Raw genomic sequence first — 27,020 nt, 5'->3', positions numbered from 1 at the left:
AATTCCCCATCTGTGGGTCCCCTGCAGCCTTCAGTGCTGAAGGTTAAAAGGAGGGGCACTGGCTCAGGGTGGCTCTTCCCCAGGATGAGTTACAGGCTGGTCTGTGTGGCATGTGTATATAAGCATGTGTGTTCATTACCCTTGCGTTGCCTGTGTATAAAGGCAATGTTCATCTTTTACTGGTTTATGTGTGTACACGTGTGCACTCTGTCTGTGTGCATTGTCTGTATACAAAATGTTTATGTGTACAAAGTGTAAATCGTTATATATGTGCAAAGTACGGTATGTTGTTATGTGTACAAAGTATGTGCATATAAATGATGCCTCTATATTACGTTTGTACATAATGTAAGGTTTATCTGTGTGCATTGTGTGTGTGTGAAGTTTCTGTGTGTGAGTCCTATGTTGGTGAACACCAAGAACACAAAGGATTTGCACCTCTGTTTCCACTCGGATTGTGTGTAAGGGTGCATTCTCTGTCTGCCTGCCTCACTGTACACGTGCCTGTGAATGTGTGCTTGTGCATTCGTGTGCTGACTGTGAGGGGCCCTGGCCAGCAGATCCCCCCTCTGCTGCATGGGCGTGGGGTAGGGGGCAGAGACTCGTCTCTGCTTCTCTGGGGACTGGGGTTCTGCTCTTGAGCCCAGGGTTCTCAAGTGTAGATCTTCTTGCACTCTGACATGGACCTGATGCTGCCTGAGCTTCATCTGTGTTTTGAAGGATGAATAGGAGTTCACCAAGTAGTAGAGGAGGGAAGGGGGTTCCAGGCTAAATGTTCTAAGTGTGTTACACACACATTCATATAATCTTCACAGCAACCCTATGGAGTGAGCACTATCATTATTTCCATTTTACAGATGTGGAAAATGAGGCAAAGAGATGTTTAGTAGCTTGCCCAAAGACACATAGCTTAAAAGTGGGACAATCAGGATTCGAACAGACACACACTCACACCCACATTGGCACATATACACAATGCTCATGTAGACAAGACAATGGACACACACTCATGATCACACACACATGCTGGGCACACACTTATGCACCTACACACATTGCACACGCCCACATCCAGGCCCTGTCCAGTGTCCCCAGCTGTCCAGAGTTACCCAGACCAGAGCAGAGCTCTAGCTCAGCCCTGGCTTTGCTGGGGTGGGCATCTGGGGGGAGGAAGGCGGTGAGCATGAGATGAAGGAGGACCAGAGGGAAGTGCCTGGGGGTTTTCTCTGCCTTGTAACCCTACCCATGCAGCCCAAGAATGGAGGGCAGGGTCCTCCCCACGCAGCACACCCGAACAAACACGCCTGCTTTGCAGATCTCAGCATGGCCTCACTTTCTCCAGCAGCCATGGGGGAAGAACGCTGCCCACCCTGTCCCTGCCCAAGCCTGTGGAAAGGACTCTCTGGGAAATGGGAACCCCCATCCCACCCAAGCCTCACATGTCCCCAGTCCCCTCAAGGGCCAGCAGCCACCTAGGTTCAAAAAGATAAAAACTAAAGCTGCTGCCTGCCCCATGCACGATGCTTTCTCTGGCCCAAGGAGGCTCCCTGAGGGCCAGGCTGTCCCTAGTCTGTGCCCTCAAGGTCAAGCAGTGCCCCGGCTGCACCCTCACACCCAGAAGGCCCCGGACAGCTTGCCCTGCCTGCCTGTGCCAGAAAGCCGGCTTGCCATCCCTCCCCTGGGCTCTCTCTCTTCTTAATTAACAGGAAGCCATTGTGAATACTAAAGAAGAAATTAGCACCTGTCAGTCATTTCTGGGTGTTTTTAGATTTCTCAAGCCCTCTTTAATTAACCCCTCCAGTTCCAAAGCCCTGCCCCGTCTTGGATGGGAGCCTGGCCCCTGCCCTTAAGGACCCCAGGCTAGCTGGTCTTCACTCCCTGTTTAACAGCAGCTTCCCATTCATCTCAGGCCCCCAGTGGGGGCCCGAGCCACCCCAAGATGTCGGGCAGTCAGATCAAGACATGAAATATACATGACCTTTCACCTTCCACTCCACATTCGGGAATTTATGGAAAGGAGCTGATCACGCAAATAAGCAACATGTAGGAGGAGCTCCATCACGGAGCTGATTGTCACAACCACGTCCAAGGGTCTGGGATGGCTTCTTATGGGCAAACAGTCCTGTAGACAGCGACACAATAACAGTGACATAAATCCGTAGTTACTGCCATGGAAACTGTCCTTTACACACTGTTTTGGCAAAGCTGTAGGTTACTAAAGTGCGTTGATAATATGACATTTACAGAAAATCTTATTCTTTGAGAGACAGTGAGAGAAAGGAAGAAGGCTCAAGAGACGGATGTTTTGAAGTTCCCAAAATGTTAGCAGATATTATCTCTCAGTGGTGAAATCAGGTTGTTGTTTTTTTTAATTTCCTTTTTTTCCATTTCTTTGTGGTGAAATATATATTTGAATATGTCTATTTCTATATTTCTATATATACATATATATATTCAAATCATAAAGTCCCGCAGAGGTGCACTGATTTGATGGAGGGCGCTGACTGAAAGGCTGCATGCAGACAGGCAGGCACTCGGGGCCCCAGGGGCGGCTGGTGGGATCTCCTAACTGAAGAGGGCCCGGGAGGAGCCTCCAGAGGGCAGGGGAGCTGAGCAAGTCCTGCCAGAAGAAACTTCTTCATTTGCATGGAAAGCAAGACTATTTGGGACAGAGGGTGGGGTGGGGGACGGGAGGGGCCTGGAGGAGAGGTCTGGAGCTGGCAAACAGGCCCAGCCTGTCTTTTCCTGTCCCTCCTCTCCCCCCACTCCAGCAGGGGAGAGAGTACTGCTGGCTTGTGCAGGGAGGGAAAGCCCCGGGGCTGGAGCTCGCAGGCCTTGGTTCCCATTCTGTTGACCTCAGTTTCTTAATTGGAAAATTCTGAACTCTCAGAGCGTGGAGACTCCTTAGAGGCTGGCCTAGCAAGGCCCCAGGACTTGGGGAGAAGCAGACGGCCCCCTGAACAGCTGAGGGTTTGGGTCAAGCCTGGTCCACCTCGCTCTGGAGGCCTCAAGGGTCATGTAGGCCTGAGAGGCTAGAGCTTTATTTAACCTCAGGGCCAAGCCTGAGGAATGCCATGGGCAGACTTGCAGACCAAGCACTCAATCCTGTGTGTCTGTTTTCTTCAATGAGGACTCGGAGCCCTGGGTGGGGGACCCCAAGCAGAGGCAGGTGTCTGTTATCCCTGAATTTCTGACTGGGGTCCTTCAGCTTTAGGAACAGAATAGCCCACGGGCTCCAGCTGCAGCTGTGGCCAGTGAAGGCAGGAGGAGGCCAGCCCAGGCCAGCTGCCCCTCCCATAGGCCAGGTCTGAGTTTGGAGCTGGCTTGGGGATGCCTGGAGCAGACTTAAGGGTCGGGAGGGGAGAAAAAACAGCCTATTCAGGCCCAAGGCATGAAAAGCTGAGCGTTTAGACAACTCTCCTCAGTGCTTTCCCCAAGCGAGGCCTTAAGGGAGAAGCACAGGGCAACACCAGGCCGAAATTCTCCATTCTTGAGGCCGAAGTACCACATCCAGACCTTCAAGGTGGGACCTCACAGGGGCAAATGCAACATCCTGAATTTCTGGTCAAAAAATTAACTGCTGGAGGCACATGAAAAGATGCTCAACATCGCTAATCATCAGGGAAATGCAGATCAAAGCCACAATGAGATATATCACCTCACACCGGCCAGAATGGCTACCATCAAAAAGAACACAAAAAATGCTGGCGAGGATGTGGAGAAAAGGGAAACCTAGTACACTGTTGGTAGAAATGTAAACTGGTGCAGTCACTGTGGAAAACAGTATGGAAGTTCCTCAAAAACCTAAAAATAGAACTAGCATATGACCCAGCAATTCCACTCCTGGGTATTAAAAAAAAAAAACCCAAAACACTAATTCCAAAAGATACGTGCACCCCAATGTTCATAGCAGCATTATTTATAATTCCCAAGATATAGAAGAAACCTAAGCATCCATGAACAGATGAATAAAGAAGATATACATACACACACAATGGAATACTACGCAGCCACAAAAAGGAATGACATTTTGCCATTGGCAGCAACATGGATGGACTTGGAGGGCATTATGCTAAGTGAAAGAAGTCAGACAGAGAAAGACAAATACTGTATGATATCACATATGTGGAATCTAAAATATACAACAAACTAATGAATAACAAAAAGGAAGCAGACTCATGGATATAGAGGACAAACTCGTGGTTACCAGTGGGGAGAGGGAAGGAGGGAGGGATAAAGTAGGGGGAGGGGATTAAGAGGTACAAACTATTAGGTATAAAATAAGCTACAAGGATATATTGCACAACATGGGGAATGTAGCTGATATTTCATAATAACTATAAATGGAGTATAACCTTTAAAAATTGTGAATCATTATATTGTATACCTGTAACTCATATAATATTGTAGAGCAACTATACTTCAATAAAAAAAAAGGAACTGCTGGAGTTGAAGACGGAGGAGACCAGGCAGCTCACGTGAAAAACGGGGCTGGAGAAAGACCCTAGAAGCCCCAGGCAAGTGTGCCGTGACCACAGGCAACCAGTGCCAGAGTGCGCCCAGCCATGAGGAGTGGCCGGGAGGTTTGCTTCGGTCCCACTGTTCAGCCATGGCTTCAATGATGGGCTCAGTTTCAAGGACCATATTTTCAGAGGCTTTGACACCCTGGGTGGTCCAGAGTGGGATGAACAGGAGAGTGATGGGTCTGGAGACCATGAACTGGGATGAGGAGAGGAGACGGTAAGAGAAGCAATGGGGCAGCTTGTTGTGAAACAAAGCCAGGGGCATGGCTGATGTTGTCAGATCTCTGTTGGGCTGACAGGGGCAGAGGATGGACCACGGGGGAGTGTAGTGGGTTGAATTGCATCCCCCCCACCCCTGAAATTCATGTCCACCTGGAACCTCAGAATGTGACCATATTTGGAAATAGGGAGGGTCTTTGCAATGTAATTAGTGAAGGCTCTCTAGATTAAACCATAGCCCTAAATCCTATAAGAAGAGGAGAGGACACACAGAGTCTCAGGGAGGAGGCCAAGTGCAGAGGGAGGCAGAGATTGGAGTGATGCTCCCACAAGCCAAGAAGCACCAGGAGCCACCAGAAGCCAGGGGGCGCAAGGAAGCATCCTCCTCTAGAGACAGCATGGCCTTACCAGCACCTTGATTTGGACTCCTGGCCTCCTGAACCGTGAGAATTCTGTCCTTTTAAGCTACCGACTTTGTGGTCATTTGCTTCGGCCGCCCTAGGAAACTGATACAGGGAGAATGGATGGGAGGAAGATTTTAGAGTAATAAGAAGGCTTTTCTGCCCTGCAAACTGGTTCATCTGTACCAGTTTTCTAGGTTCCACATATATGCATTAGTATATGATATTTGTTTTTCTCTTTCTGACTTACTTCACTCTGTATGACAGTCTCTAGAAATAGAGACACAGATGTAGAGAACAAACGTATGGACACCAAGGGGAAAGTGGCAGGGGAGGTGGTGGTGGTGGGATGAATTGGGAGATTGGGATTGACATGTATACACTAATACGTATAAAATAGGTAAGTAATAAGAACCTGCTGTATAGAAAAATAAATTAAATTTAAAAAAAAGTCTTTTCTAACAGCTGGAATCACACAGAAAAGCAGATTGTCCTGTAAGGTAATGAGCTCCCTGTTGCCGTAAGGGCTCAGGCCAAGTTCTGTGAACACCATCAGGCCATTGTAGGGGTGGAGGAGCCCACTCTGGAAAGGGTGGGGGCTTCTAGTGACCCACATAGGTTAATTAGACCAAGATCCGGTATTTCTGACCTGGGCTGATGCTTGGCCTGGGAAGGAGTGGGTGGGAGTGGGGCAGGGGAAGCTTGCCCCATACTTTGCATTCTCACTACGCCTGGGCTCCAACGCGAGCAGTAGACACCACGGTCTGTCAGGAAGACCCTTGCCACCTTGCCTCCCAGTTAGAAACTAGTAGAAATGCAGGCACTCAGAAGAGGGGTCTGGAGACAGTGTGCCTTTCTTTGGTGCCGGGCATTGGGGTTTGAGACCTGCTCCTCACGCAGCCCGGTCGCTGCAACCCACAGGCCTGGGCAAAGGTCAGCCGGTCTTGCGCCCACGGTCTGCACGACTCAGACAGGCGCCATCTCCCCCACTGCCCCAAGCTGCGCTCAGGGTCACCCACTGCAGGCTCTTACGATGGCCTCTCACAGCCAAGAGCACCGCTTCACTTTTAAAACCTTCCTCTGGAAAAGGCGCACCAAGATCACATCTAACTGAGCTTGCTCTGGTAACTGCAGAGAGCGTGCAGGCCAAGCGGCCAGAGAGGCGGAGACCGTGCCAGACCAGCCTGGGTGCCGGCCCCTCCACATGCTCTGGGACCCTCTCACCGGCCAGTCACTCTGGGAAGCCCTGCACGGCCCTTGGGAAGATGAGGGCCGGCATGGAGGCAGCCAGGAGGGCTCACCAGGAACCTGAAGGTCAGCGGGAAAGATGGCCCCAGAGCAGGGGGTTTGCACAAGTGCTCTGACAGCGGCAGAGTCTGTGTGTCACTCCCCCCGCCAAGAGCCCCGTAGACAGGCCCAAGTCTGAGGGCCTCCACTGACCTTGACTGGGCCCTCAGCTTAGATGACTGGGCTCCATGCCGCGTGGTCTCTCATCCTCCAGGAGGCTGATCTGGGCTTGTTCTGATGGGAAGGCAGGGGAGCAAGAGTGTGAATGGAAGCACACGAGGCCTCTGGAAGCTTCAGCTCAGAAATGACATGAGTCACTTCCAGCCACATTCGACTGGCTGAAGCACGTCACAGGCCAGCCCGGGCTCAGGGGCGGGGAGATAGACAGTAAAGCCACGCTGTGAGGGCGCGGCTACACGTGGAGAGCCCAGCACACATGGATGCTGAGAAAGCTTCCCAGGTGATGTTGGTAAGACATCCCTACTGCCACCCTCCTGGGAACCCCGGGGATAAAGGCACAGGGATGGAGGGGGGGCAGTGCCTGGCAGAGGATGGCAGTGACAGTGTGAGGGCCGGGCTGAGGCCAGGCATGGCTGGGAAGAATATGAGGGAAGAAAGGTAGGGAATGGGCGGGGGGGTGGGCTTGCCACAAGGAGCCTAGGATGGCCTCAGGTCCGACGGCTCAAAGCATCACCAGGTCACACTGGCTCCACTGCCACTGGGAAAGACCCTCTTCGCAGATGGCTCATCCCAGCGGCAGAGGCCCAGGCAGCAGGAAGTGGGGCCTGGAGCCCCTGGAAAAGCACAACTGTCCTGAGCTGGAAGAGCCCAAGCTGCTTCCCTCCTAGGTACATCCTGGGACTCCTACCTTCCAGCAGTGGTTGTCAAGAGGGGCTGTGACTGTAGCCTCAGGAGCTCAGGGTCCTCCTCTTGCCACCAGTCCAAGCGCGCAGGCCCTTTTCTGGCTCTTAGCCACGAATCACATGCATTCCCCTCCTCCCTGTCTTCCTTCACCCCGGGCTTCTTTACCAATGCGAAGCGATGTAAGCCTTCGAGGTTGCTAATGCTAATACTTACGTGTGCCTCCTGGCTCTCACCTGAGCTCCCAGCTGCCTCACATTTCAGTTACATGGCCTGTGGGAGGGATTCCAGAGCCCTCTCCAAGTTCCCGTGCCTCTCTCTGCCTCTGGGCTCCCACCACCTCTCACTCTGCTCTTGGGTCTACCTGAGCCTACCTCAGGGGCACTCAGAGCACAGAGCCCAGCCCGTTTGGCTCCATCCCCACCCCGTGCACTCAGGCACTTTGCAAGTCGGGAGGAGGGGGAGATCAATAGAGGCAGGGGATTGAATTAGTCTGCTTGGGCTACCATCATGAAATAACACAGACCATGTAACCCAAACAACAGAAATTTATTTTCTCACCGTTCTGGAGGCTGGGAAGTCCAAGATCAAGGCCCAGCAGGGTTGGTTCCCAGTGAGGGACCTCTTCCTGGCTTGCAGACTGTGCCTTCTCACTGTAGCCTCATACAGCAGGGAGAGACAGGGAGTTCTCCTATGTCTCCTCTTATAAGGACCTCCATCCCATTGGATCAGGGCCCCACCCGTATGACCTCATTTAACCTAATTACCTCCCTCCAGACCCCACCACCAAATACAGTCACATTAGGGATTGGGGCTTCAATATATGAACTGGGAGGGGGGATAAAATTCAGTCCATAACAGGGATGTTGACGCAGAGGTCATGTTACAAATGGAGGGTTTCGACCATCTCGTGCACCTCTCACTTCCTCTCTCAGAGCGATGGGCGCGCCTCCCCGACCCCATATCTCCCTCAACACTTCCCTCTGATTCAGGCCTGTCGCTCTCTTCTTCTAGTCAAGGACCCACCAAGCAGTGTTTTGCAAACAAGTGGAGGACTTTCAACGAATAACATCTTCCCCACCACGTAGCCTAAATGAAATTTCTTAGTGTGTTTCCAGAGTCTGTGGAAGATCCTGACGCCCAGCCCCCCTGAGAGTCCGCGGCACCTGAGTGCACTTGCAGGGTCCGAGCTTTCCTGAGTGGTTGTGGTTTTAATTAGCTACAGGCTACTATTAATTTAGCTTCATCATTATCCACTCAGTTGCTTGTTGGTTAACCCTGCAATGTGTAGGGATACATAGTTGCAAAAACAGGGTTCCCGGCATAAAACTTCCCACTGCTGAGGGCTGGAGGTGGGCATTCACGTTGGTGCAAACATGGAACATTTCCGTCCTGTTCCTACCTTGGAGGTACATGTTACTCACCATCCCTCCCCACATTGCAGCACAGAAAGAAACTCATTACTGGTAATGAACCCCTAGAATCTGTATTAGTTGAATAACTAGCAGTGCACCATCAAGGTAAGAATAATAGAACTACTGCATGATTTTCAAGTTCACAGAGAATTGTTTTATAATCTGTTTAAGCTTATATTCATTAATAGTAAATATGCAGTTCATACACGCTGCCAGCAGCCAGCTGTCTGCAACTTACTCGAGAATTCTCTTTGCCTAGAAAATGGAAGCAGGTGGGTGAGCCTTGGGGGGAAATTCAGCTTGGAGAACACAGTCCACTGCCTGGGCACTCGGGCCACTGAAATGTCCAGACTTCCATCAGGACACGTGCACCCCCTTGCTTCCTTCCCGAGCCCGCCACCCATAAAAGTGTCCAGAGAGGCCGTGGGGGAATGAGCAGGGTCAGTGTTGTGGTTCCAACCCAGGCATCACTGAGTGATACCCAGCTGGGGCAGGGCTCCAGGGAACAGGAGCCTCGGCTGAGTCTCGGGCACCTGGGTCCTGGGCAGGTGGGGCAGACAGTGAAGTCATCTGTGTCTGAGCCTGTCATGTGAGCAGCTCAAACCCGTTCCCCGAGGCAATGAGGGTCAGAGATCGCACACGAGTGTGTGTGCTTGTGGGGTGTTATGTAAAACCTTTAGCCCGAGCCAGGAGAAGGCAGGGAGTTGAGGCACAGTTGAGAGCTCCTTCCTCCCACCTGGGTGCTTACGTCATCAGCTGGGATCTCTGCAAGTGGACGAGGTCTGCCCTAACGCCTTGTCTGGCAGCCCTTGCTTTTCATCTCTTTTAAATAAGCCATATCACGTCTTCTGGCTGCCACACACTGGCTCCTACAGTCCTTGAAGTTCCCCACACTCTGCCCGGGTAGGAAAGGCCCCTCCGTGGCAGAATCTGAAGCTGTTCTGCTAGCGTCTGTTCTCTCCTCCTTGGTGTCCCATATCCCTCGGAAGGTGGTGCATTCATCAAAATCAGTGACCTGACTGTGCCCTTTCACACCCTGTAAAATCCTCCATTTTCCTTTAAACATGTCAAATCCAAAGCAAAACCTGGAAGGTAGAAATGGTGTCCTCGTTAACCCAGAATGACCAGTAAATACCCCACAGCCCTGGATTGATGCAGTTGTCCTGCTGCCAAGGTGGGAGCACTGCAGACCCCTCAATCTTCACAAATCCTCTCTAAAAAACATTCAATCTCATTTTAAATCTCTTAACCCTCAAAGGCAGTGATGGGGACCCATGCATGATTGATAAAGGGTATTCCAAGAAACCCAGGTCAGCTGAGGGTCTCCTGCTGGCCCCGCCCCCTGAGGGTTAGGCTCCTGCTGCAGCCTCGTAGGGAAGGAGGAGGGAAGCTGCTGGCTGAGGAGATGCTGGAGCCTCTGCCTGCTCTGCCTGTCCTGGATCTGGAAGGTTCGTCCCATGGGAGACATCCTGAATATAGAGTCCTGAGAGACCACCCAGCTCCCAGCTCCCACTTCCAACTGGGACACCTGCCTGGCTTCTAATCCAGTGGCGGCCGAGCAGCCCTTTCACTGAGCCTTGCTGTACAGAGAGGGGCTGGACCACATCCTATCCTTTTCACCCCAAAGATGCCTTTTATTATTTCTTTTATGGACTCTGTGTTTTGAAAGCTTTTGTCACCCAAAAACTTCAGGTATGAGTGTGGCCAGAGCCATTCATCACAGACAGAGATGCTCTCTCCATGACGTTCCTTGACATTTGAAAATAGCCTGCAAATCCCATTACCCGCTTTGGGGCCCAGATAGGAAGCGGAGCTGTTGTGTGTCAGGATTACCTGGGGCGCCCTGAGGCCTGGGAGAGAGGAAGCCCTGAGAGGTCTCCGAGGGCCCTCCCACCGAGTCCCTCTGTGCACAGTGACCCTCCTCGCACAAACTCCACCCCCTCCCCGCCCAGCAGCTCCCATCCCACATCCCAGGCACCTCGGCACTCATCACCACCCACATCCACCACCACACAAGGCTGAGTCCGCAGCAGGGGCTACACGAGGAGGTGCCTGGGCTGCTCCGTCCCACCATGTCTCGGTGGGACACCTGCGATGTGGGCCTGGCTCTCATCACTTTGGACACATAGCATCTTGCCGGGCAGCTGCTGCCACAGCCCCTGGCTCCCCAGGAGCTGCACAGAAGCTGGGGAAGCAAAAGCCCTGGAGAGAAAAGTGAGGGGCAAGGGCCTCAGAAGTTATGCCCTGGTTTCGAGGGTCACGTCTGAGCCTCTGCTTCAGGCAAAGAGCAGCACGTGAACAAGAACACACGTGAGCAGCCCCAGGAATTTTCACGGAGGTCTGGGGAGGCAATCCTCGGACAAAGACTCAGGTTCCTGCTGGTACCAGGGGGGACGGCTCAGAGCCATTTAACTTAGGCATAGATGTTCCTGTGTCCCTGTGCTCGTCCTGTTGGGAGGGCCCGGGACAGGTCCCGTCTGAGGCTGCGAGCCTGTCCTGCCCCACAGTGCCACCCAGCAGTGGGAAGCCACTAACGCATCCTCGGGCAAGCAGCCTTACGATTCAGTTTGCGCCTTCTCCCCTCCCCGTATAACTCAGTGGGTAAATAGACAGACACTTGAGGAAAGTGAGTCTGTCTTCCCGGCTAATCTCTGGGCTCCGTGCCGCAGACTCAACCCGGGTGCACTCTCTGTCGCTCCCTGCTGGCAGCCCGCTGGAAAGGGGCTCTTTCGTGGTCACCGAGAGTCTGCCACAAGGACATCGATAGGAAAATAAAATGCTTCAGGGACACATCGTCATTAAAGCCTGTCCTAGTAAACTCAAACCAGACTGCCCACAAATCCTTGCTAATAGGAACATGACGGGCCCCAGGGATGGGGGCCCCGTGTCCAGAGGACTGGGGGTGGCAGCCACACTTGGAGGCCTGGGTTCATTTTGGATGAGCCAGAATGAAGGGCCAAGACACATGTCATCTGAGGAGGCGTCCAAGAGAAGTGGAGACATTTAGACTAGAGAAGGCTCACAGGGCTATGGGGATACCTTCAATCCCTAAGGGGCCGTTACGTGGCAGAAGGAACAGACTTTAAATAGTTCCCAGGGGGCAACTAAGGAGCAGGTGTCAGTTAATATGAAGACTCTTCTAGCACTTGTGTGTTTCCACGGTGGAATTCATCTGCCTTGAGACATAGGGAGCCCGTCCATCCCAGGGGGCGTGTCCCCTGAGGCTGCAGGTCGGGATCCCTCCCCTGGGGGAGAGTTGGGCAGAAGAAATAGAGCAGATAGTCCATGATTCTGCAAATTTGGGCTTCAGGAAAGTATCTGGTCCATCATCTTCTCATTTAGTGCTGATGCGAGGCTATCGAATGATGATTTAGCTATTGAGGGTGTTACGTATCACTATCCAGATTCGCCTAATCAACCTGTAAGGAGGTTTGGCCACATCCCCTAGGGATACTTCTCCAAATGGCATTCATGTCATCCCATTCCATTCTCATCCTTGTTCTTGCCAAAGCACAGTCACTGCCCAGTTCCTGAGTGAGGGACACAGGCTGCTGGGTAACCAAGATGGTGCCTTGATGCCTGGGTCTCCCTTGGGCCCTGGGTTCTGTGACCCCTGCCCAGTGTCCAGAAGCCCTTGTGCAAAAACTCATGATTAACTCTGGGTCTCTCTTCACATGCTTTCTCTCCTCTAGGCCACTCTCCCCTCTCTCCATCCACCTTGATCCACTCCAGACTTTAAGTCCATCTCATGCAGCCATCTCCACTTCAAGGTCTGATGGCGTCTCAGCTTAGCCCTCTTCGGTCCACTGCCACCCCTGACTCGGTCCTCCTCAGTGAGTGAAACCACCATCAGTCTGGTTACTGAAGCCAGAAGTCATTCTTGACCCCCTGCCCCCTTTTCTTCACACTTCACATTTACTCATCATTTGATCCCATCAATTCTATCTCCAAAACATATTTCATATCCACCTATTTCTCTCCATCTTCTCTGCCACCATCTTACTCCATGTCCTCTAACCAATCTCCCACCTCTTGCTCCACTTGAGTCATTTGTTACAGAGAAGGCACAGAGATCCTTTAATCAGATGCCATTCCCCAGCTGAAAACTTGTTGATGGTTTTCTGCTGTGTTGAGAATAAACAGGTTCCTTCCCGTGGCCCCTGAAGTCGTGCAGCACCTGGCCTCTGCCTCTCCCTCACCCGTGTTGTTCTGGCCTTTGGACCAAGTCCTAGAACCCAACAAGCTCTTTCCCCTTTCCTTCTGCCTAAAGCATTCTTCCCTTTAGCCTTCAAGCATCCTCAGAATTGCTCTCAGATAAGGTTTCTATTCTGTTATTCTCTATTACATTACTCTTTCCTTTATTGCTCTAATCACAATACACAGCTATTCTACTATTTGTATAGGTCTCAATCATCTTTCCCTCCCTCTTCCAAGACTGCAAGCTCGTTAAGGGCAATGACCTTGACAGTCTTTTACATCATTTTCTGTCCAGTGCCTGTCACAGTGCCCAGCCCATAGTAAATGGTCAATAAACACTTCTTGGATGACGGACTGAGTCTCTCAATCCAATTCTACTGAGTTCTTTGTGCAACTCCTGGTCCTTCGTGCTGGTGCTGCAGAGTGTGGTGCTGGTCAACATGGAGGAAAAAGGAGACGTGGGCAGTGGTCAGACTGCTCTTCCCCTCCAGGCAAGCAGAGTGTACTGCGGGCAAGACATCCCTGCTGAGATTGAATACAGGGGTGGGGCACCCAACAACGGTTCATGGTCAGGGACTGTGTTAAAAAAAGAGTCAGCTGAAAGTTGCTATAAAATTCAAGTGGCTGAACGACTAAGTTCTCTACTGATGGGAGGAAGGATGTCAAGCTACAACCAGGTAACTGCTTCTGGAGGGAAAACAACTCTTGTAAAAAATTACCCATTTCAATGGGCTTTGGGATCTTTTCCATTAGAAGCCCTTTCTATCAAAGTTCCAAAACAGCAATGAGGATCCTGTGTAAGAACTCCCTCTCTCCTCCGGGGACCAGCCGCTGGCAGCAGACTCAGAGATGGGCGGCGGCTGGCAGGTGGCATCACCCTTAGCTGCTGGGCTTCATTCCAGAGCAGATGTTTGCCTCATCCTATACCACAGAAGGGGTCCGAGCCTTCAGAAACAGTCTGTGCTCCCTGAAGCAGGGAGCTGTCTGTATGACAAGGAAAAGCATCACTCCACATGGCATTATCTTAAAGTGGTAAGTGATGGCAAATGCTAGAGATACTGGAGAAGGGCGGGGTGGAGAAATGGTCCAGCAGCTGACTTGTGAACTCCATATTTTCACAGCTACACACACTACCTGATGAAGAAATATGGGAAATCAAAACATTTATAGTGATTCTTAACTGCCCTGCGATAGGAATTACAGCACTTGGCGCCTGGTAAGCATCAATCTATCATGTTTGCACAGACAGGGCGGCTTGCGTGAATTCCTGAGGAGGCAATGGAGTCCCTTCTCTTTCTTCTGTCAAAAACATATTCAAAGGCTTCTAAAGACTGTTCCTGACAATGACCTGTTAGAGCATTTAGAACTTATTTTTATTATGCAAAGTCCTGCAGAATGCAGCTCTCCCTGGCTGCGGGTGGGTCTTACTCAAATTTATTAGCATGCAAAATAATCCTACTCTGTTCCGAAACCTCAAGGCCCAAACTTCACAAAATTACCTCGACTTTTGCTGGAAGACAGAATGTTCAGGAACCACTTGGCCTTTTGGAACTCTGAGACTGAACTTTACAGCAGTCTCAGGCCTGAACTACAAATGCCTGGAGACACACTTGAGCCTGCTGCCTACGTTCAAATCTTGGTTCTGCTACTTCTTAGCTGTGTGACCTTGGACAAATTTCTCAACCTCTCTGTGCCTTAATTTATTCCTCTTTAGAGATTGTTATAAGGATTAGAAGAATACATGTAAAGGGCTCAGGATGGTGTCTGGCATGTGGCAAGTGCTCTGTAGATGTTGCTGCTATTATTACATTATGACTCTGAAGAGGGGCTTTAGTTAAGAGACAGTGATTGCTTCCACTAATACAGCTCAAAGTCCAGCTAACAAGGGGACTCTGATCTCTAGTAAACTCAGTGTGAACCAGTGCCTGGACCAGGAAATACTGGCTGCTGCTGCCTTGCCCCTGGTCAGACTGGAAATGCTGACTCCTGGGACGGTACAGTTGCCACGGGGATGGAGACAGCTTTCTGTGCTGATGAGAAGAGTCTCTCCTAAACAACAGGGTGATGTCAGGATCTTGTCTGCAGACCCCGCCGTGGGTGAGAGGGTCAAAGCTGTCTCAGTCCCCCAAGGGCAGGGAGATTTATGTAACCTCTGTATCAATGCCAAGGATATGTCTGGTCTGGAGATGCTGCAGAGTCCACTTAGGAGAAGTTCATACTGGGGGGAGGGGTCTGCACTGCATCTGTGGGTCTGTCCTCTGTGCCAGGCCAGGAACCACTGCATGTTTTGCGGAGAAGGTCCTCTGAGGTCTTCACCTTGAGTTCGCTGGGTCCCTCAAAGATGTCTGGGGTGGCACCAGGCAACCAAGAGGGGAAGGCTCTAAGAGAGCCAGTGGTGACACTGCCATAGCCCTATTAATCTTCCCAGTTTTCCACTGTCTCCTGTGTGTTGCTGCTTGAAGTGAGGCCACTGGGGCAGTGGTGGGAATCCGCATGGCTCCGGCTGAGGGCTGCTCCGGATAATTTAGGGAACAGAGAGAGCAGATTATACCAGCAACTGAGGAAGGCAGCCACAAAAAAGCAAGACAGACATTGCTTATGGTCTTCCTCTGAAGAACGAAAGCAAAGCAAATTGGCTCACCCATGAGAGAATGAAGCGGTAACCATGTGCTGAGCAGAAATCCCAAGCCTGAGCCTGCTCACCCAGGAAAGCACAGGATCCTGAAGAATAAAACTGAACTATGCGAGGCCTCTGAATAGCGAAAGGTTTTACTTTAAAATGCTTTGTAAAGGGACGTTAGCACTTGTAGAGAAGAAACAAATGCACAGCCCAGGGAGACGTCTTGTCTTCAGGCTGCCTGTGCTTGCCCTGGAAGCCTCTGCTGAGCCCTGAGTCCACAGCCAGGAGACGGCGAGGGTAGCTCCCGTCCCAGCCTGTAGGTCCTCTTGGCTGTTACAAGTCAAGGGTGGCTTTCTTTTAGGCTCCCAGAGGCCATGGTTGGAATTTAAGACCTAAATTTCAGCCTTCTGGGTCCACACAATCTCAGATCCACCTGGGCAATGCTAGATTTATCTCACTGGGTCTAGGTTCCAACCTCAGGAATATCTCCCCTGTCACCCCCTCGCTCAAGCCCCAGTGACCACCCAAGGGCATCAGTTTGTTTCAGGAAGAACCCATTTATGCTCTCTGCTCTTCACTTTACTGTCATTTGGTAGGAGATTGGCAACCATAGACAAAGCTGCCCCAGGTCAAAACAATGCAGAACTGACAAGGGTCTGGATCACCTTGGGTGTCAGGAGGAGACAGATGGTACTCACTCAAACGGGGTAGTTGAGAATCTAACAAAGAGGCTACTTGTAAAGGTACCAGAGAGTTTAGGGAAACCCATGAAGGAAGACACAGTCCCCAGGGCAATAGCCCTGGTCTTAGCCTGAAGGGGCAGGGAACACAGCTGTGAGGGAGCGCTGCCGGCAGGAGCTCAGATCTATAGAAAGAGAATGCAGTGACTTCCCAGTGGCCCAGCACTGGGGGAATCAAGGCCTAGACCTCTCCCCTCCCTGAGTGCCTGTTGGTGTCCCCCACTGACAGAAGCCCAGCGAAGCCAGAGGCCAAGGGAGCCTGTTAATTCACTCCTGAAAGATCACTTCTCTGAGTGGAGAGGGCAGAGCAGGGCAGAGTGGTTCTGGAGGGGCAGATGGAAAATATCCAGCCCAGGGTCATTTCCCAGAGGCCACAGCTTCTTGGTCTCCAGCCAAGTGCAGCCATTATGGAACACAACTTCCCTGGCCAATTTCAAAGCTCTGCTTACTGCTGGGAATGCATGTTTGAACAAAGCCTTTATTCTCTATTCCAACAGCAGGGCTGGAATTTAAAAAGCTTCATTTTCAAGACTGGCTGCTTTCAATCTTTCTAACCTGGAACTTACATTTTGGAGTCAAACAGAATTATTTAAACAAAGCATTTCAGTGATAAGCACAAAGTGTTTTGAATTTTTTCTCCTTTCCCCTCCCTACGCAGCATAACATTCCTGCTCAAAATGTCAGGACTATTCTGTGGCCACCTCTTACAACCGGCCTCTCTCAGCTTCCATTTCCCTGGGTCTTTGTTCTTCAGCCTGTGTCCTCACCCAGCTGTGCTGCTGTCCAGGCCACGAGAGGCCAGTCCTAATGCAGACTGGCCTAGGACAGGGACCTCTCTAATTACCCCAGGAGCACTTTCGTCCTCTGACTCCTGCTTCCGGGTTTGGCAGAACCATGTGCTGTTATCCAACCAGTCTTCCTTATTAATTACACTTTGTTCTTTTTGCTCCCCTGACCCCAACCCATTTTCCTGTCTTCTGTGATTTAAGTCCGTCTCTGCCATCCTCTTGTTCTCCTCAGCTGAACTTCTCCCCAGCCCCCGGCTGGCATTTATCTTTTATCATATTCCTACTGCCTTGACCTGTCTTTTACTCAAGTCAGAGTGTTGACTGGCATTTGCATTCCTTGGAAATAACACCTGCTCTGCACTGTCCTGGGCAGACTGTGTCCCTGTGGGTCATAACGAAGCCCAGCCCTCCATGCCGTGGTGCACAGGAGGTGTCAGAGTGATTATCAGTGCCCTGGAGTGGGCCTAGCAGTCACTGAAAACACATCTGAAACAGAAGAGTAACTATTTTCACAGCCATGAAAGTAAATGGAGAAAGCAAGGCCACAGATCCCCAGATAGTAAAGAGGTACACAGTTGGAAAACAAAGCTCACATATGGCCTGGCCCAAGTGTGTTCCATACAAATAAATAACAAATAGAAATAATACGAATATTCTCTTTAGAAAGAGTGAGCTAAGTCCCGGTCAAAATGATTCCATGTAGATCAAGCGAAGGTCTGCACAGAGGACAGCTAATAGAACGCATTTTCTGGTAGATGGACAGCTGGCCTGGCCTGGTGCTGGGGTGGGAAAAGGTACAGATGTACTAAAACGTTATAAAATGACTTCACCTTTCACTTAGTGCTTAGTTCTGGACCTTTGCTCAAGTTTACTGAGCAGAATCACTAATTTAAGACTGAAGAGAATGGTACAGATGAACCGGTTTGCAAGGCAGAAATAGACACAGATGTAGAGAACAAACGTATGGATACCAAGGGGGGAAAGTGGGGGGTGTGATGAACTGGGAGATTGGGATTGACATATACACACTAATAAGTGTAAAAGAGATAACTAATGAGAACCTGCTGTATAGCACAGGGAACTCTACTTCGCTGTACAGCAGAAACTAACACAACATTGTAAAACAACTATACCCCAATTAAAAAAAACAAAAAGACTGAAGAGAAATGTGGATAGAAATTTGGATACTATTCAATTTAACAAGAGTTCTTCAATACATGATAGAGAAGAAGGTATCACATGAAAGTAAGAGCAGTTTTGAACACAGGAACTATCCCATTTTCGGGCCCAGGGGAAGGACAGAATCCAAGCCACTGTCTCGGTTGGCTTTTCTGCCGGGAGACCAGTCACCTCACCTCTGCCTCTGGGAGCACCTCTGGGAAACGTAAATCTCCACTCAGCTGAGACTGGCTTCTCTGTAGGTGAACAGAATACGCTCCTCAAAGATGGCTCACTAATCCCGGAGAGATGGTTTACGGGCTCCTGGCAGGATTGGAAGTAATAGTCAGGAAGGAGAAAGACCTTGAAGAAGCTTCAACTCCAGTTTTAAAGTAAAGCTGGCAGATTCCCCCGGGGAAGCACATTGAAGGCACTGAGAAAATACTGGCCAAACTACTCAGCCAGGGGCAACATACGTCAGTGTTATCTCTGACCCATTTGGAGGCTGGACGGTGTCTTCCAAATTGATCACTAGAAGCACGTCTACTACCTTCAGCCATTGAGGGGATTTATGTGCAACTAGGACCTGCTCAGCTGGCCAGGTGTGGGGCATTTTGGAGGCTTAAGTGACAATCCCACGAGGAGCTGGAATGAACCTAGGTTACTTACTTTATAAAGGCAAAAGCAGATGCAAATTGCTTCCTCAGAGCTTGTCTGTGAGGCCAAGGGAAGCATCTCTTCACCCAGTGTGACCTAGAATGACAAAACTATTTGTCCAGCTGCAAAGGAGAGACCTATAATACTAAGAGGAATGACGTACCTTCCCCTGTGTCCAGCCTCATGACCATCCCCAAAGATGTGTGCCTACCTTTGCAGCAGCAGGCCAAGCTCAAAATTTGCTTTTTAGGGCTTAGAGGACCTGATTATAGTCACCTCTTGTTCACGTAAAAATTAACGTGCGTGGGTGACATCTGGTTTTTTATCGATTCGATCGATACGTTGGGAATTTAGCAGCAAGTTAATGGCAAACAGTTACAAAATCTATTTTTCTACATTTAAAATAAGCTGTCTTAAACCATCTACAGCAACCTAAAATTACAAGAACACACGTGAATGGCTGAAGCACTCTGCTGTTACGCTTATAGACAAGTTTATTAGTAATTTCCTAACAAATCTTCTAGTGCAAAGTGCACATAATCATTTGGAACCTCCACTGAGGTTCTGGCTCTCAGTTTCCCCTACAAATAATTGTGCCTAAATGTAAGAATCTGAAGTACAACTGGACAAGTGTGCCCACAGCCTTGCTTTGAGGGCATCCACTCCTCTGAACAACTCTCGAAAACACCTTGAGTTGATTTCAGCTGCACAAGCCATCAGGCCTGTTGCTGGCTATCCTTTAACCCCACTTCGGAGTTGACTGCTTCAATTTTAAAACTGGTGCAAACACTTGGCAGGGCTCAGGGCGGCTGAAACGCTGAAAGCTCGGCATACTATTGTCCTTTTCCCCTCCTAAACCCTCATTGCACTAGAAAGAGCAGCTCTGTTTCTGTACTGTTCAGCGTTGTTTGAGTTTCTTTTTGGTTCTAGGCAGGGCAATGGATTTAGCAGTGCCTTTGGGTGCTGTTCCTTGCCCTGAAGTCGTGGGGGGTTTCTCTATTTCTCCCTTGAGTTCAACTGAAGGGAGTCTGCTAGATATGTAACTTGAGTAACTCATGTCCGAGTCATCCATGTTTTCCTTCTTACTGGGCACAGAAGTCTTTTCATAAGCAGTGGGCTAGAAAAAAAAAAAAAAAAAGGCCTGGATTAATTTTGCAGACACAAAGCAATCTACATCAATTCAAAGAAGCGAGGGGCTACAAAGTTGTCTAGGATGTGCAAGTTGGAGCTCTCTTCGGACGTGAGATATAAACTAATCACACTGTGAAACTGTTATTGAATGCCAAAGAAAGCTCCTTTAGCATCTTCAAGGAAACGGAATTGTTTAGTGTCTGGGATAGAGCAAACTACAGGCACAACTTCAAATCCACTGCCCTACAAAATGAAAGTAAATACCTGGTACCATTCACATAGGCAAGTCCATCTGGACACAGTTGTAATCATTCATCTTTCCGGATTTCTAGATGAGCTTTGACATGTGTGTGGATTCCCTGACAAGCACATCATGATTATTCTTTCTAACCTGGGTATAAAGTTGCTGCATGTGGCCCACTCCTCACATGCTCACCATTCTCTGCATTGATTCCAGGGACTGGCTTCTAACCCCAGTCACACCACTTGGGCAGGTCTGAAGACCTTTTGTAGTCTTGATGCCTCACTGTTAAATGAGGAAAATGGTATTTGCACATTTACTACATGGGCTTATTATGAGAATGAACTAAGGTGGTGGCCACGAAAGTACTCTGTGAGCTTTAAAGCACGAAACAAGTAGAAGGAATTTTAACAGGCAACTGTGTTTTCTCAGGTCACTGCACCCCACAGTGGAGGAAATGGTCTCTAATCCTGCTGTTGTGAGGGAAGCAGAGTCCATTTTGACCTTAGACCCATTTTAGAAATGCTCACTTCCAATTAAATGAAGCTGGGCATAGAGTTCTAAAACAGCAGAGAACGTCTCAGGAGACCGGCACAAGCAGGATGGGGGATGAGACAGGAGCTATAGATGCGGCGAGTTCTCATTTACACAGAATGAGCTCGGAAAGGGCTCATAAGTTTAATACTCTGGTTAACTGAAAGCATACACATGAGTTAATAACCAGGTTAACAATTTTCAAAGAATGTGAAAAGATTACATGTAACACAAAACAAATAAGCCTGGTGTGTGCGTGTGTTGTTGTTTTTTGATCACTCTTGTGATACAAGTGACCATGTTTTATACACAGTAGCAGTACATATTTGTCCAATGAATAAATGAACTCCCAGGGCTGCAGCAAAACCTCAGGTCATTTATGGATTTTTGGTACCTATATTTCGAGAAAAGAGAAAATTTACCAGATGTTTGCTTACTGCAGACAGTCCTTAAATAGGTGCTTCTTCAAACTATCATTCTTGTATGACCTTATAACAGTATATGCTAATTCTTGAGCTGGTAATTTTGCACATTGAAAAATTAATTTGTATATATTTGGAAAAGTAAAAAGGTCCTTTTCTGTATAGATGCATTTTCTCAGGAAAATTTCTGGGTTGCTTCTCTGTGTATTCTTTCAAGAAACAGAAAACAAAAGGTGTTAGCCTTCAGTAATACAGGTTGTGTCTTCTCCTTGAAAACTCCTTACGTTTAGCAACACCCCTCATGTTCCAGTGTCCAGCTAAAGACAAGCTGCTTTGTTTAGTACAGAACTGGTCCCTAGCTTGGACATTTCAATTCATAAAAATTTAAGTCACTTGACATACAAATCATTTTAAAAGGTGAATCTAAGTTTAACCTCTCTTTTGACATTTCCACCTCTTGAGTTATCACCTGAGTAGTTGAGGAAATGGTTTTCATCATGTCCACTACAACAAATAATCTATAGAATAGGAATAGAGACTCAGTCATTTTCTTTTTAATGTGTTCATATTCATATCTGGTTTAACATTTCCATTCTTCTTCACTGTTCCATTTGCTAATTAATGTACTTGAGTCATTAAAGTAGACTCAGAAGTTGAAGTCACTGGGAAGAAATACTCAGAAAGTCTCTATGGGCAGGATTAGTGATATAGATATTGTCTTCTTTTTTTCAAAAACACTGAAGGCTCTGATTTCTTCCTGGATAAGATATCTTAAGATAATTTGCAGAATCTTCTGGCACAGTGGAAGGAAAAAGGAAACTAAACTAAACTGTTTGGTTGCTTCAGTGTAGGAACATATTTCTCAGTTTCATTCTAGAGCAAGATGAGAAAATGATACTACTCAGCCACATTTATCTATTTTATTTACTTATATATAATTTTTAAGTGAATCAGTTTTTAAATAGGTAGTACATCCCCATGATTTAATATTCACGGTGTTCAAAATCTCCTCCTTGCCCCCTAGTTAACTCAGCTCTGCCTCCCATCCAAGACAACGAATACTATCAGTTTACAGTGCACATTTCTGAAGAGATTTTATGTAACTTCAAGCAAATATTAGGTGGAACCAAATGGAAGTCGTCATCATTTTTGCAGGTCAAAACAGCCTAATAATGGCAATTTCATATGGTTCAATCTAATCCATATATTGACGCACTTTACTCTCACTTTTTTACACAAATGGTAGCCCACTGTAAACACTTTTTTACACCTTGCTTTTTTTTTTTTTTTGCGGTACGCGGGCCTCTCACTGTTGTGGCCTCTCGCGTTGCGGAGCACAGGCTCCTGACGCGCAGGCTCAGCGGCCATGGCTCACGGGCCCAGCCGCTCCGCGGCATGTGGGATATTCCCGGACCGGGGCACGAACCCGTGTTCCCTGCATCGGCAGGCAGACTCTCAACCACTGCGCCACCAGGGAAGCCCCCTTGATCTTTTTAAACTAACAATTATCTTGAACATCATTCCATGTCAATACATAAAAGAGCTCTCATTCTTCTTTCAGCTATGCAGTGTTCTCTTGTTTGAATGTACCATAATTTATGTAGCCAGTTCCTTGAGAATGGACATTCAGGTTGTTTCCAATCTTAACTAGTAAACATAATGCTGCTGTGAATAACCTTGTACTTGTGTCATTGTGTACATGTGTAAATAATATATCTACAGGATATACATTTTAGAAGTAGAACTTCTGAGTTAAAAGTTGTATGGATTTGTGATTTTGCAAGACATCACCGTATTGCCTTCTACTGCAGTTGTACCAACTTATACTCTTACCAGCAACATTATGAGTACCTATTTTCTTATTTCTTTTTCAGTTTGGTATTTAATACATATTAAAACTAATATAGTCAACCACTTTTTTGTTATTATGAATCTATTTTTTTAATTGAAGTATAGTTAATTTACAATGTGTTACTTTCACGTGTATAGCAAAGTGATTCAGTTATACATATATTCTTTTTCAGATTCTTTTCCATTATAGGTTATTACAAGATATGAGTATGGTTCCTTGTGCTATACAGTAGGTCCTTGTTGTTTCCCTATTTTATACATAGTAGCATGTATGTGTTAATCCAAAACTCCTAATTTGTCTCTCCCCCTGCTCCAAGTATCCCCTTTGGTAACCCTAAGTTTGTTTTCTATGTCTGTGAGTCTATTTCTGCTTTGTAAATAAGTTCATTTGTACCATTTTTTTAGATTCCACATATAAGTGATATTACATATTTACCTTTCTCTGTCTGACTTACTTCACTTAATATGATAATCTCTAGGTCCATCCATGTTGCTGCAAATGGCATTATTTCATTCTTTTTTTATGGCTGAGTAATATTCCTGTGTGTGTGTGTGTGTGTGTGTGTGTGTGTGTGTGTGTGTGTACGAACCACATCTTCTTTATCCATTCATCTGTTGATGGACATTTAGGTTGCTTCCACGTCTTGGCTATTTTAAATAGTGCTGCTATGAACATAGGGGTGCATGCATCTCTTCGAATTATGGTTTTCTCTGGATATATGCCCAGCAGTGGGATTGCTGGATCATATGATAGCTCTATTTTTAGTTTTTTAAGGAACCTCCATACTGTTCTCCATAATGGCTGCACCAATTTACATTCCCACAGTGTGGGAGGGTTCCTTTTTATCCACACCCTCTCCAGCATTTATTATTTGTACACTTTTTAATGATGGCCATTCTGACTGGTATGAGGTGATATCTCATTGTAGTTTTGATTTGCATTTCTCTAATAATTATTAGTGATACTGAGTATCTTTTCATGTGTCTTTGGCCATCTATATGTCTTCTTTGGAGAAATGTCTATTTAGGTCTTCTGCCCATTTTTTGATTGGGTTCTTTGGGGGGTTTTTTGTATTAAGCTATATGAGCTGTTTGTATATTTTGGAAATTAATCCCTTGTTGGTAGCATTGCTTGCAAATATTTTTAGTCAACCATATCTTTTTTTTTTTTTTTTTTTTTTCTATACGCGGGCCTCTCACTGTGTGGCCTCTCCCGTTGCAGAGCACAGGCTCTGGACGCGCAGGCTCAGCGGCCATGGCTCACGGGCCCAGCCGCTCCGTGGCATGTGGGATCTTCCCAGACCGGGGCACGAACCCGTGTCCCCTGCATCGGCAGGCGGACTCTCAACCACTGCACCACCAGGGAAGCCCCAACCATATCTTAATTGAGCTTCAAAATCAGCCTAAAACTGGCTGCATGGAAACAAATTACAATGTTCGTTCCTTAACTCCCTGGTAACATCAATGCAAGCCTATTTACCTAAATGCAAATACTTATTGCAAATGCTTAAAAGCTTCTGTGTATATGTGTGTACCTTGTAAAATATTATGTATGTACTTTACCATTTCTCTTTGCTAATTTGCAGTTTCATTAAGTTTAGGGTGCCATTATTTAGGAATCAGAATCCTAAGAGCTTTCCTAAAGACTGAGTCTCCCTTCTTAAATATCCCCTCACTAAAACCGTTCTCTGATGCTAATAAAACACGGATGAAGGCTGGCCCACATGATGCCCTTCAGGCCAAGTTACAGCTTTCTTCACCAAGAGCCAAGCCTCTCATCTCCTTGGAATATAAACAGCCAAGGCGAATTCCAACTTCCAGGCTTTTCTCTAGGATTTTTAAAAGGATTTCTTCTGTAAGTGATAGGCTACCTAAATTTTAAGTTTGTATTTTTCTTCTCTCATAGTTGATGGGATTCTTCAGGGATCTTTGCTGTAACTGATGCAATTTTACAGTTTTGTAAGAAATGGAAAGTGAAATTTCCAGAGAACTGAAAGTGAAATTGCCAAGGCTACAGAAGTTACTAAGATCTTCCAGGTCATGAAAGGCGTATAGAAGGTTTTGAGCTCCCATAAGATTGTACAAAGCGGGAGAAAGATGAGAGAGAAATTTCAATATTCAGTTCTAGGGGGAAAGAGTCTATCTAAATGATCATTATCAGACTGTTGGTCATAATTATCAGTCCAAAAGAGGATCTAAAAAACACTGTAGACTGTTTTCCAAGAGAGGATTTAAAAATCATTGTAAACTGTTCTCTAAAGATACTGTTGTAATATACCATTTCACAGTGACCAAGAGAACCTGGCTATCATCAGAAAGCATCTTAGAAATCAAAGAAAAAAATTCTTCTATCCTTATTTATCATGAAGAATTCATATCTGAAATACTGCAACCAGTCTGAATAGATATAAAGGGACCAGAGAAGGTTTACAGACAGGCTACTGATGTGCTAGTGGAGGTTCTCACACACACACACACACACACACACACACACACATATATATAATCACAATTTTAAAATGCAGAAGGGGTAAGATTTCAGCACTGGGAAGCTAGACAGCATCTCTGAGTGCTACAGTCAGGATGGTTACACCAGGGGTTCCCCCAAGCAGCATTTCAGTTGTTCCTCATCTTTGACAGACTCTTACCATGTGGGACTGCTGAAGAATAGTCATTCCTACTAGAGGCACAATGATAGAAAAGATGACCTTACAAGGTTCCCTCTGGTTCCATCTTTTTGTGGTTTAGCACCCTGGGCCTGATTTCTCCAGATGATATTATTAATCTTGAAATGGGGGTTCCATGTGTGCAAGGGGAGATATATAACCAGAAGAAATGGGCTAAACACACATATTTCATTATTCACTGGCATAACTTCAACTTGATGAACACATCTGGTGATAATGGATGCAAAACCTGTAAGCTCTAGGCATATCCCTGCAAGTTAATACCAGTGCACAATTACTAGAAACTGTTACCATTTCTCTAAATTTTGAGTAAAATACATGCTATTTAAGTCAAGTGGTTTATCACCATAGCAACCATTTCTAGAGTCACACATTCAAATTATAGGCCTGCACAAGGTCCAAGTGACAGAATATTCGGATATAAGTTTTCAGCTATAGTTTTACTTGCAATGGTCACCCACTTTCTTTCACATTCCTGTGGTTTTCGGAAGGAAGAGGAAGGGGAATAAAAAAGCAAAGGGAAGAAGAGAAATTGACTTCCAAACATAGATTTCTTATATAAGCCTACCCACATAAAGAGCAGGGCCTTCTATGGCGTTAATGAAAACAAAATCTAACTTGTAAATTAGAGAAAGATATAAATATCTCTCTTTTCTTTTTAATTAAAGTATAATTTACATACAGTAGAATGTGCAAATCTCAAAAGTATAGTTTGATGAGTTTTGATAATGCATAGAGCTATATAACCAACACCCCAATCAAGAAATAGAACAATTACCCAAGAAGTTCCTTCATGCCACATTCCAGTCAATTCCCTCCCATCCTGGGGCTATAAGTGTTCTGACATTTTTCAACATAAATTACTTTTGTTTTTTCTAAAACTTCATATAAACAAAATAACATACAGTATGTACTCTTTTGTGCCTTGTTTCTTTTGCTTAACATGCTTTTTAAATTTTGTTTTGTTTTGTTTTGTTTTTTGCGGTACGCGGGCCTCGCACTGTTGTGGCCTCTCCCGTTGCGGAGCACAGGCTCCGGACGCGCAGGCTCAGCGGCCATGGCTCACGGACCCAGCCGCTCCGTGGCATGTGGGATCTTCCCGGACCGGGGCACGAACCTGTGTCCCCTGCATCGGCAGGCGGACTCTCAACCACTGCGCCACCAGGGAAGCCCCAACATGCTTTTTTTAATTGAAATTTTTATTGAGATAGTTATAGATTCTCATAGTATTATACCATTTATGAGATTCGTCTGTGTATTAGCACTTCATTCCTTTTTACTGTCAAGC

General features: G+C 47.3%; 1 protein-coding gene across 2 annotated transcripts in view; it reads right to left on the bottom strand.

The window, feature by feature from the left end:
- Window positions 1–8,089: 8,089 nt before the first annotated feature.
- The window catches only part of STK33 (serine/threonine kinase 33), an 89,752-nt gene continuing 70,821 nt past the window's right edge, over window positions 8,090–27,020 (bottom strand). The window contains exons 11-13 of one of the 2 annotated variants that reach the window (XM_027115463.1): window positions 18,879–18,962; window positions 18,407–18,533; window positions 8,090–14,037 (exon numbers count right to left, since the gene is read on the bottom strand). In XM_027115463.1, coding sequence (XP_026971264.1) covers window positions 13,928–14,037; window positions 18,407–18,533; window positions 18,879–18,962 — 321 coding nt within the window. In that variant the 3' untranslated portion in view covers window positions 8,090–13,927. Of the gene's footprint in view, window positions 14,038–18,406; window positions 18,534–18,878; window positions 18,963–19,337; window positions 19,984–27,020 lie in introns of those variants that run through there. The other variant, XM_027115462.1, reaches the window with a different exon arrangement.

This window comes from Aethalodelphis obliquidens, unplaced genomic scaffold, assembly GCF_003676395.1.
Source record: "Aethalodelphis obliquidens isolate GAN/ISIS:26980383/991018 unplaced genomic scaffold, ASM367639v1 scaffold14, whole genome shotgun sequence".
Classification (NCBI taxonomy): domain Eukaryota; kingdom Metazoa; phylum Chordata; class Mammalia; order Artiodactyla; family Delphinidae; genus Aethalodelphis; species Aethalodelphis obliquidens.
Note: the sequence above shows the minus strand (reverse complement) of the source record. Positions and strands in the feature narration are given on the sequence as shown.